Raw genomic sequence first — 12,280 nt, forward strand, 5'->3', positions numbered from 1 at the left:
GCATCTGTCAATCTGATCTACAAGCTCTGAGCACGGAAGAGACACAGCCTTTGCTTGTCAGGCCTACAGCAACGCATCACCTCCGGGCAAAGGAGACCCAAAGTGCAAGCATTGTGATGGCTTCTAATGCACTTTGTGCTGGAGACTAAGTCAGGTCCTGCGGTTCTCACATGTACCAGCGCCTATGAGACAGCATGTGGCATTCAAAAACCGCAGTGTGGCACTGTGATATACAACCCCACACTAGAACACAACACCGCTGTGAGAACTGGACCGAGTGGAGACCTCTGAGGGAGGAGGACTGATCCCGGCCCAGGGTCTAGGCCCAGGGTTTAAGGAGCTGTGAGATGGGGGAGGTGGGGGATGGCGGGAAGAAGAGAGGGAGGGAAGGAGACACAGACAGACGACAGAGACAGATGGAGACCCAGAGATTTCGTTGATAAAGCAAGACTCCCTAAAGGAGAAGATGGATAACATAACAGGGAATGGGGAAAGCTAAACATAAGAGAACAGTGTTTAAAGAAAGCATAATCGTTTCTAGAAAATACTCTAACATTTCAGCTCCATTAGAAAGTGGGGGCAAGGGGTTGGGGATTTAGCTCAGTGGTAGGGCGCTTGCCTAGCAAGCGCAAGGCCCTGGGTTCGGTCCCCAGCTCCGAAAAAAAGAAAAGGAAAAAAAAAGAAAAAAAAGAAAAAAAGAAAGTGGGGGCAAGGAAGCAGTGAGACTTGTGACTCTCACCACAAGAACAATGTATGTTGGGTGACATCTCAGATCCCACAAAGGCCTCTAGATCTACCAGCTGCCCTTACTGTGTCATTTTAATTTGTGTAAGTTGAAACCAAAATAAATCAATTTTTATAGACAGTAAAACCAGAATTTTCATTATTGGATTTATGGAAAACTAATTGCATTATGTTCTTGTACTTGATCAATTATATAATTAGGTGTAGTGTTTCAATTCAATTACCTGCTTTGCCTGCCTGCCTGCCTGGCCAGCCCTCCTCTGGGTGTTTAATGCTTATAGCTATGGAGCAGCACAGGCTAGAGGGAAACACAGCTTTGGTGCCTCTCTTTCATTTGAACCCTGAGGCCCACCACTCTACTTGTAACTTGAGGTTAAAATGATTCATTGTGAAGACTGCTTATCCATTCAACAATAGACCAGCACTATACCAGCCATGGGGCGATGAGAAGCCCGTGACACAGCCTTGCTTTCACTGAGCTCGGAGCCTGGCAGGAGTCCATGTTCCTTTGCTTGGCAGCATAAGCAGTGATTGGCTGAGAGGCAGGACGGACAGCATCAGGTAGAGAGGACATTAGAGAGGTTGTAAGGACAGAAAACAGGGCACATTTGAGGACATTAACAAAATGGAAGCCAGCTGAAGCTCACAGGCAAAACTGAGAGTGACAGTGATGAGGACAAACAGCAGAGGCACCGGATGCCAAGGGATCTAAACAAACATGGGGACACCTTCCTCACCCCACTGGGGGCCAACAGGCAGCTTGCAGCTACAATCGTAAACTAGCCCTTCCCAAGCACTGGGCCACTGACAGAAAGGGGATTCTGTCTTTCTGGTCTGACATAATATTTGCTATTTTCCTTAATAACAACTTAAATAAGGCACTGGAGAGATGGCTCGGCGATTAATAAACACTTACTTCTGTCAGAGGACCCGAGTTCACATTCCACACCCATGGGTTTATAGTATAGCCAACCACACTTGTCTGAGCCCACAACTTTATGAAAAAACAAAATGAGCTCCTTTAAATATTTTCTTTTGTAGCTTTAAAAAAAAAATCAATTGTCAACCAGGATTAATTGTAGAAATTTGATTAAAAATGTTTTTTAATTCACTAATTTACCTGTAGGGGCATGCATGTGCCAGGACACACCCCTGGGGGTTGAAGAACAGTGTGCTGGGGCTGGTTTCCCCTTCCACTCTGGGCTCTGGGCATCAGGCTGCCCGGCCAGGCTCATGCCAGTACCTCTCAGCCATCTCACTGACCCAGTGTTTGTTTTTTGGAGACAGGGTATTGTTATGCAGTTCTAGATAGGTAGGCCTTGGCCTTGAACTCATGACAATCAGTCCTCCTGCCTCCTGAGTGCTGGGAATACAGTAGGAGTTCCTACTTAGCTCAAGTGGTTGTTGTTGTCTGTGGTTCTAGGGACTAAGCCTAAGGCTTCATGCTAGGCAAGCACATGCTGCTCTTGAGCTCGGGCCCCAGCCCAGAGAACAATTCCAAAAGCATGGCTTGCCTGGGTGACGTGAGTTATCAGGCACTACCTGACAGTGTTCATCAGAAGTCTACGGTAATCAATTAGGAGACATGGAAATGATTTGCTTATTGTTTTTAAGAGAAGAAAAGTCCCTGGTTTACTAAGTTTTTTTAACTGCTACAACTTTAGTCATGTGGACATATTAAAAAATGTTTATTTTAAAAAGGTGAACACATGGGGCTGGAGAGATGGCTTGGCAGTTAAGGGCACTAAATGCTCTTCCACAGGACCCAGGTCTGATTCCCAAGACCCACATGGCTGTCCACAACTGTCTCTACTCCCGCTCCAGAGATCTAGACAGTCACACAGCCAGAAAAATCGAACATTTGTGATATTAGCTATTCATTGCAGTCCTGGGTATTAAAAAAACCAAACAAACAACAAAGCTCGTATGTGTGCAGAGACTAGTAAGTGAATGTCACTTTAATGACGTAAAATGGGAAGCAAGCCCACTGTGGAAGTACAGACAAATGGATGAATAAGCCACAGTCTCCCCATGCGGCAGAGTCTGACTCAGCCAGGAGCCACCTACTGGGATGGCTGCAATATGGAAGAGTTTCAAAGTACTCAGGGTGAACGAAAGCTGCCCTTCCCTCCTGCTCTACCTGTGGAAAAGAAAATAAAATCACATGGCTCCACTGCATAAACGTCTGGAAAAACACGAGCTAGTCGCAGACAAGGAGAGCACAGCAGTGGCTCTCGGGTGGGAGGACCATGAAGCGCTCAGGAGAACGCAGAGGCGGCACTTTTGTCACTGTGCTTCTGTGTCCCGACATGGCAGAGCACACACCCGAGGGAGGACGTGCCGTTAGCTGCGGCTCAAGCTCAGGGACAGGTCGCAGGCTCAGGTGTGTGAAGATGAGCCGCGGCACCAGCTATCCCTCCAAAGTTACTTATTTTATGTCAACTTTAATTGAATAAATCGGTAAAAAAATAAATTTGAAAAGGCTTTTCAAAATTTGAAAAAGACTTAATTTGAGATTTGAAAAGACGTACAAGGATGGAAAAGCGCACAACAAGACAAACAGCACCTGAAAGTAGAGATGCGCTGAGCAGCACTGGGAGTGGCCAGCTCTGGAGGACAGCGCCCACCAGAGTTGGAGCCATGACTCAGGAGTTAAGAATACTGGTGCTCTCCCAGAAGACCAGGGTTCAGTTCCCAGCACCCACACAGCAGCTCACAGTCGTCTGTAACTCCAGTTCTAGGAGGACACAGTGCATATACATACAAGTAGCCAAAGCCCTCAAGCACACAAAATCTTAAACATCTTTTAAAAAGAAGAAAGGAAAAAGAGCCTGCTGTTGGGCTCACTCAACAGGTGACAAGATTAGGTCTAGACAGTAGCTTGGGAGAGCAAGTAAGCCACCATGCATTGACACAACGGATGAATGTCCACTCTAAGAACCTCTACAAAATAGTGCCTCATCTCTCCTGGGCATGGAGTAGGTGAAGCACGCACTTCACACAGAAGAGCGCTTCATTTCTCCTGCTACCAAACCTGCTGTGTGGTGCTAGGGACTGAACTGGGGCTTCCTGCTGAGCCTCTCCTCCAGCCCAGGGAATTCTCTTTCAGGTAACATTGAAGTGATGGAATGGCAGCTCTGAGGAGGTGATGGCTACTTAGTGCCTACCCCTCTGCAGATATAGACACCCATTAGGTCAGAGGGGGTTCCTGCCTGTGACACTGAGGGTTAATAAGGACTTAAGCACTGCCCACTGACGATGAGCATCTGTCCATCTCCCATCTTGCAAACACTTACAGGAAGCAGAGTCTGGCAGGGCAGTCTTGGTGAAAGTCCTCCACACCATAATCCCATAAAGCTTCCCTGAGGTGGATGAAAACTAGTCATGCCCCAGTGTGCCCCAGACACCATTTTCATGCAAAGAAATGCAGAGAAGGAGATGGATGCGGTGGGAAAAACACATTATGGAGGAAAACCTTGTCATCCAGTCCCAAGAATAACCACAGTCACTGGCAAGTATGACCTTGTCAGAGCACGCGTCCCTCCACTTGGGGTCACCTGCTCTCTCTCACTGCAGCAAACGATAACCTCACAGACTGCGGAAAAGCTCAGAGACAGAAATAAGTGAGCTAGTGCCATGGGTCTGCACTGTACTCCTGTATGAATGAGCAATGGCTTACACAAAGGACGTCTACAGAGAGCTGAAGTCATCGCCTCATGACATCAGTAAATGACCTCAGCGCATGAGACACCTGCACCACAGTCACCCAAGCAGTCTAAAAGATAGGGAAGGCCACAGGTGCTACTACGCACTTAGAAAACTTGAACTTGGGGTTGGGGATTTAGCTCAGTGGTAGAGCGCTTGCCTAGGAAGCGCAAGGCCCTGGGTTCCGTCCCCAGCTCCGAAAAAAAGAACAAAAAAAAAAAGAAAACTTGAACTTTCTGATCCACAGCAGTTTAGTGCAGGCGTCAGTAATCACATTTTAGGTTGACTGACGTCTTATTTGAGAATCATTTATGAAAAAAAAGATAAATCATGCCAACTGTTATCATTGTTTCCAAACTGCGTGACACTGTAAATAAAGCCAAAATGTCTGGGGTTTTCCTCCTTAAACCTTTTGATCAGGCAGCTCTGAATTTTCATCTGGTTAGTAATCCAGTAGACTGTGCACCTCCCACAGGGAGAGCAGAGAGATGTGTGCCCCAGAAGTGAGCTCCGCACAACACAGCACATGGATGTGTGGGCTGACAGTCAATGTATAAAGATCAAAGGCCGAAATGTAGTACAAGTTCTCTTAAGATGTGTGTGTGTGTGTGTGTGTGTGTGTGTGTGTGTGTGCGCGCGCGCGTGTGCGCACTCCAAGGTTGTATGTGTGTGGGAGTGTGCTTGCAGGAGTGTGCCTTTGGAGGCCAGAGGTTGACACAGGTTTGGTGACTGGTTGGCCAGTGAGCCCTAGAAACCTACTTGCCTCCTCCTTACACAGTGCTAGGGTTACAGATGTGCACCACTGCACCCAGCCTTTAGGATGGAGCTGGGGATTCACATTCCAGTGAGCCACCCCAGCTGCCTACGTTCTGACCACTGTATAACTGGTCAGACACTGACCTTAAAAATATTCAGTGATAAACAATCCCATCATTGCTGCTGCTGCTGCTGCCGCTCCTCCTCTTTTCCCTCCTCCTCCTCCTCTCCTCCTCCTCCTCCTCCTCCTCCTCCTCCTCCTCCTCCTCCTCCTCCTCCTCCTCTCCTCCTCCTCCTCCCTCCTCCTCCTCCTCCTCCTCCTCCTCCTCCTCCTCCTCCTCCTCCTCCTCCTCCTCCTCCTTCCTCTTCCACACCCCTAGAATATAGCCTCTTAACTTGGGTCCTCGGGACTAGCAAAAGGAGATAGCCAGATAAAACTGTGCGATGCCCAAGTTAGAGGTTGCAAGTTCTGGGACATGTAAGTGGCTTCAACTGCAGAAAGGCAAGAGCAGCCAAGCCACTTTTGCTTGCTTGTTTGTTTTGAGACAGGATTCTCTGCCTGGCTCAGGCTGTCCTGAAACTCACTCTGTAGACCAGGCTGGCCTAGAACTCAAGCGATTTGCCTTCCACTGCCTCCCAAGTGCTGGGATTAAAGGCACCACCACCACCTAAAAGAATGGCAAATCCCACTGCTAACACAGAAGAAGCCAGACAACCTTAGGTACAGGCCTCTAGCCTTCCCTCTCTGGAGCAAAGTACTTGTACTTGGTATATGCAGAACATTTGAACGAGAACACTGGGCTGTGTGAGACTGCCTGGAGGAACCGCAACGTCTCTTGATGGGAGAGATTTTCTACTTGCACTACAGATGTCCCTAACAGCATATAGAGGTGTTTCGAATCTTATTCAGAAGCCCCTAGAACAGAAGGTAAAGGGACAGGAAGCCTGACCACTCTGCCTTGCTGAATCAGGTCTTAGAGAAGAGTACTGTATCTTTGTTATGAAATTATTAACACCTGTAATATGATCAAGAACATTATGGCACACAGTTCTGGAAGGTTCCACAAGAACAGAACATGCATATTTAGAAATGCAGAGGCTTGCAGCAAAGGATTATGGTTCATCCAACAGCGAGAAGCTGAGATTTGGTTCAGGAGCTGCTAAGTTCCCTGTGGCAGTGAGTGCTATGAAGTCCTGACCAACAGGCCCCATTCCTTGAGAGCCTTCTCCCAGTTCTTTGATGTGCTCTCCCTTCTAAGCCAGAGCCATGAGAGCAGCCATTTACTCTGAAGCCACGGTGCCTTGACAGAGGCTGGGAGAGGGCTGCATATCACACTGCTCCCCGCCCTTTGCCATTTACTGAAACGGAACCTCCAGCTATTCTGTAGGGAATCTGCCAACATGGACGGCTACCAGACTGAGAGCCCCCTTTGTGCCAAGGACCCAACTTGTACACTGCACAAATGTGGAAGGGAATCAATCCAAGACTCTGAATGAGTGGGCCTCAAGTATGCACCACTATGGACACAAAATGCCTCATTGTGTTAGTCTGCCAGAGGTATCCTTGTTACATTTTGAGAAACACTTGAAGCCACAGAGCTAGTTCTCTTCCAAACATACTGACACCACAAATGTGAAGGGAAAGAAGCGCACAGCTAATGAGCCCACCGCTCACCCACGGCTCTGAGAACACAAGCATGGATCCAAGAGCAAAGCCCAGCATGGCAACTGTACGTGCAACCAACCATAGGACTCCCCAGGGAAGCTTGACAAAGCCACGGCAGGGGCAAAGAGCCTGTGCCGCTCGGAACCTGGGTCAGTTCCCAGCACTACAACAGTTTGTAACTATGGCTCTAGGGCACCTGCTATCCTCTTCTGGCCTCCAAGGGCACCAAGCATGTATATAGAAACACACAAGCAAAACACTCACACATCAAATAAAAATAAACAAATCATTTAAAAATAGTGTCTGCTATTTGAGTTAAAAAAATAAGATTTTTTGTTTGTTTGTTTGTTTGTTTGTTTGTTTTTATAAATTTGCCAAAACTGAACAGAAAAGAAACTCGAGGTTCCTTGGATGTGAAGTTTTAATTTACATTGGGAAGAATAAATTCTGAGTCTGGTAAGTGGAGAGGGAGGGATATCTATTTCCCACTTACTTCTGGACCTCACATAAAAAAGAACACTTTAAAGATATAAAAATGTATTAACAAATATCTATTTTTTCAGATCTATTTCAAATTTGTATCATCATACTCCTAAATCTCTAACAGCACACAGAATTCTGTCCCAAGTTCACCCACTCCTACGCTCGCTGCTGAAATAAACACCAATTGAGGAATCTAATGGGTTAAATCTATCACTACAGATCGTATTTGGAGACACAAAACATCCATCTCCTCAAAAAGGGGCCTGCGCCTGTGCTTACTGACTACAGGAGTGTGGTGTGGTATCGTAGGCGCAGCGCCAAGGCTCAGTAGGCAGCAGTCTGCAGAGGTCTTAAGGGCCTTGGTAAGTGTGCTCACCAGCCCCTTTCAGAGAGCACTCCTCAGGTTCATCGGACGTGTGGGGAGTTCCAGGTCCCACCTCGGGAAGGAAAAAGAGTATTTCCAAATGCCCATCCAGGACTGTCAAAGTGGAAGGTGATACACCTACCCGGAGGTGTGCAGGCATCCGCAGGAGACTGGACAAACGTGGACCGCCTCTTGGTGGGCATGGGCAAAGCCATTTTCTGTTCTTTGTGTTTCGCCAGAGCAGCTTGGACTGCTTCCGTGTGGATATCTGAAAAGTTAAACACAAGGACATTTGCACTCAGGCACAGCCAAGACCTCTGAGGGAGGAACTCTTGGTACTCAGGTTGTTAAAAATGCCAAGTGGAGGCTTAGGTAGTTTTATTTATCTTTTGATTCAGATCAATTAAGATAAAAAACAAATATAGAAACAAAAGAAGTCAAGGGTAACTTCACAGAGAACAAGGAAGACTGACTGTACAACTGTGTGACAGATAAAGGGCTGACTAGAGGGGCGGAGTCTGGCGAGCATCTGTGCCCACCGGGAGTTAATTCTGAAGAGGTAATTAGATGTGTCCTGATGTGAAGGTGCTGAGTTAGAGCACTTCCAAGGAAAGCAGCTTAGGGTAGGCTGAGCAGTCAGAGAGAGCCTGGTTAAGACACTTGCTTCTATGTCACAGGAACAGAAGGGGTGACACTAGAAAGTTACAAGGGCACACATGACATGTCTGTCAGTCTGCACACAACTTACACGAGTCACAGGAACCTTAAAATTAATACATTCCAAACAGAACTCTGGATTCTCCGCACCTACTACAAAACAGGTTCTCACTCTGCAGAAAGCAGATGCGGTCAGTCAGCTGCTGCTGTAGAAGATGTCGTACGAAGCTCGACTGGGACCTCTGGCCTCCACTCCCACGCACACACCCAGTGCACACTCGCTCACACCGATACAAACACTTGCATACACAAACATGTACACTTGCACCTCACACACAGAAACTAACAGGAAAAGAAGGATGTTCTCACAGATTCTCCTGAGGTGGGTCAAACTCCAGGCTTAGCAGCTGACCATCTATCTCTCCTTTCCCAAGAATGGCTTCTGCCACATCCCGCCAGGCAGGCAGGCTCTGGAAGTGTGACCTGAAATGAGCAGCTAGTCCAATCAGATCCTTCTTTGGGGGGAATTTAAATTCTCAATCAGAAAGTGTAGGTCCTAGAGCAGACTTGAGTTAATGACAATGACCCAGAAAGGAGAGATTCTGAACTTCAAGCGAGATCCCTGGAGTTTTCTCCTTTTCTTTCTCAGCCATTCCCTTCTGTGACCTGCACCAGCTTAAGCAGCCTGAATCGGCAGCTGTTTGTACAACCAAGAAGGCCCTGACTAACACAAATAAAACCTCTTTGAACATAATATTTTTATTGATTATTTGGGAATTTCCCATAACATTCTCCAATCACCCTTCCTTGCCCCTCCTCACAGGTGTGCTCCTCCCATTCTTGTGGTTCCCCAGCCTGCCAGAGAAAGTACAACTTGAGCTGTCCAGAGTCACTAGAGCATGGGTAAACTCCCGGCAGCTGGCCCCTTAGAGAGGAGTGAGTATTTCACTACCCCAAGCCCCACCAGTACCATTCTAATGAGGACCCAACTTCAGCATCCTTATCTCAATATTTAAAGGTTCTCTTGATGACTTCCTGTCTAGGCTGTTAACCTTTTGAGGAAGACATGGCGGGGAGTGAAGAAGCCTTCTTCTACATTTCTCCTCCAGAGCCTGCCATCATAGACACCAGTGCAGAAGAAGCTTCCTTGCCCTTTACAGTCCACATGACATCTGCAGACAGCACGGACCTCAGCATGGGCTCTGGTGGCAGCACAAACATGGACGGGACATCAATAATACCCTTGCCACTCTCCCCAACCCTGCAGCAGGACCTGACTCAGAGATGACCCTTGGTTGTAACATGGACTACATGGGCCACAGACACTGCAGCAGACCATGAACCCAGATGTGGCCCCCAGTGGCAGCATGGGCCACAGACATCAACATGGCCTCCGAGGCAGAAGTAGCTGAGCTTTTCTCCAGAGCATTTGCAATACTCCATTCCTTCACCCTCCCCACCCCTCCATCACTAACTCGTCCTGTGCAGGGGCACTGAAAACTGCACGTCACTCAGTATAGCTCTGCCCACACAACTGTCCATGCGAATCCTCATTGCCTGGTCTGCTGAAGGCCTCTGATCTCTAAAGCACAGAACCACTGGGTCATCGCTGAGCCTTCAGGTCTTCATCTGTGGTGCGAATGACCTGCTTCCCATCTGGTTCTGCAGCACTGGCTCTCCTGGCAGCCCAGCAGCTCACACATGGAGTAGGTGCTGGGACTGACTGACTCTGGGTGCTGGATCTGGGCCTGGATGCATGGCAGCTGAGCTGGTCAAGCCTCACCCACCCACTACCCAGCCTGCGCTGAGCAGGATCTTCTAGGCGGCCACCCCGCTTAGCCCAAAAAACGCTTACTGTGTAAACAGTTCTATAGCATGCCTTTAAAGAGCTCCATAGTACCTCACTGAATTAACAGATCATAGGTTAATCAGCCCTTTAATAACAAACATTAGGTTGCTTCCATTTTTCCTACTACTTTACAATAAGAATAGTTCAGTATTTTCAGTTTAGGATTCATCTAATTAATTCCTCAGAATTAACTCCAAGGAAAGGAATAAAATTGATGAACATGTACTTATTAATAGGTTCACACTGTGCTAGAGAGGAGGCACAGGGGTCTGGGCGCGCTAGGAACTCTACAGCTATGCTACGTCCTTAACTTCATTGGATCACAAAATATTACTGCTTTCCTAGCAGCAAAGTGTGTAAGCATGTTTGTTTCCCCATAGTCTTCGTGGGTGTGTGTGTGTGTGTGTGTGTGTGTGTGTGTGTGTGTGTGTGTGTGTGTGTGTTTGTGTGTGTGTACACACGCCTGTGCACACCAGGGTCCACTCAAGCATTTATATCTCTTTTCACTCTTTTATCTTTTTTTGGAAAGAGGAGCTCAAATTCTCTGGCTGTACTGGGAGCTCGTGACTTTGGCTAGACTGGCCAGCCCGCAAGCCGCTGGGATCTTTCCTGTCTCTGCCTCCAGTACCTGGGTTACACTCACTCCATGGGTGCTGCGGAGCCTGTGATCCAGTGCCTGGGTTACACTCCATGGTGCTGCGGCACAGCAAGTACCTCATCAACTGAGAAATCTCCCCAGTACCTTGCTCTTCTGGCTTTTTTGTTGTTGGTGTTATTTGAGGCAGGACACATATGTTGTCCAAACTGATCTTGAACTCACAATCTTCTTACCTCAGCCCCTCAAATGCTATCAAACCAATCAGCCTCAACCATGCCCAATTCTTTATTTTAAAAGATTTAGGGGTTGGGGATTTAGCTCAGTGGTAGAGCGCTTGCCTAGGAAGCGCAAGGCCCTGGGTTTGGTCCCCAGCTCCGAAAAAAAGAACCCCCCCCCAAAAAAAAGATTTATCTATTTATTTTATGTATATGAGTACATTGTCACTGTCTTTAGACACACCAGAAGAGGGCATCAGATCCCATTACAGATGGTTGTGAGCCACCATGTGGTTGCTGGGAATTGAACTCAGGACCTGTGAAAGAGCAGCCAGTGCTCTTAACTGCTGAGCTATGTCCCCAGCCCTTACTTATTATTTAGCTTATTTGTTCCCAATTTGAACAATGGTATATCTAATGACTGCTTCAATTTCTATTCCTCATTAGAGTTATTATCTTTACAGATGACTTAAAATTTTATTGTATTGAATGAGAATGGCCCCTACAAGCTCCTCTGTTTGAATACTTGGTCCCTAGTTGGTAGAATTGTTTGGGAAGGAATGGGAGGTGTGGCTTTGTTGGAGGAGGTGTGTCCCTGGGGGTTGGAGGTGTGTCCCTGGGGGTAGGAGGTGTGTCCCTGGGGATGGGTTTCATTAACATCATTCCCAGGGAGCTCTCTGCCTCATGATTATGTCTTAAGATATGAACTCTCAGCTTCTGCTCTAGTGCCACGAGGGTCATGGAGTCAACCTCTGCCACTGTCCATCTGATGTAATCAATTATAATGAGATAAAGTATTTCTCAATGCAGAATAGGGGTACATCAACTGCTGCCATTTGGTTCTGTATCTCCAAAAGTATTTCTACATGTGATATGAAATGTGAGAGAAAAGTTCCCCCTCACCTTCCCCCCCACCCCTCCACGCCTTTGGGGGACTTGAACTAGGGTAGGATTGGAGTCACAGCATCAGGTCCAAGAATACCAAGTCACCCATCTGTCCCTCATGAGAACCCTTGCCTCGACACTGGTGTCCAAGGAGATACTCCCAGTTACTCTAGCCGAGATTCCTATTGATAGGAACACAGCAGCCCTCCTAACAGAATGGGACGGTTCAACAACACAGAATTCATCTTGATCTCTGATAAGGAATCACTTCCAAAGTTCAGTTCCTGCACGAAGCTTTATCTGGGTTTCTAGGCCAGAAGTCATGGAAGCTGAGTACTGTTTTCCAGCACTAATGTTT

The 12,280-nt window shown here is 47.4% G+C and overlaps 1 protein-coding gene across 1 annotated transcript in view; it reads right to left on the reverse strand.

Annotated features, from left to right (window-relative positions):
* The window catches only part of Dip2b (disco interacting protein 2 homolog B), a 71,284-nt gene extending 61,936 nt beyond the window's left edge, over positions 1-9,348 (reverse strand). The window contains exons 1-2 of the mRNA XM_032890975.1: positions 9,328-9,348; positions 7,861-8,035 (exon numbers count right to left, since the gene is read on the reverse strand). Coding sequence (XP_032746866.1) covers positions 7,861-8,035; positions 9,328-9,348 — 196 coding nt within the window. The remainder of the gene's footprint in view (positions 1-7,860; positions 8,036-9,327) is intronic.
* Positions 9,349-12,280: the final 2,932 nt, after the last annotated feature.

This window comes from Rattus rattus, chromosome 1 (assembly GCF_011064425.1).
Source record: "Rattus rattus isolate New Zealand chromosome 1, Rrattus_CSIRO_v1, whole genome shotgun sequence".
Lineage (NCBI taxonomy): Eukaryota > Metazoa > Chordata > Mammalia > Rodentia > Muridae > Rattus > Rattus rattus.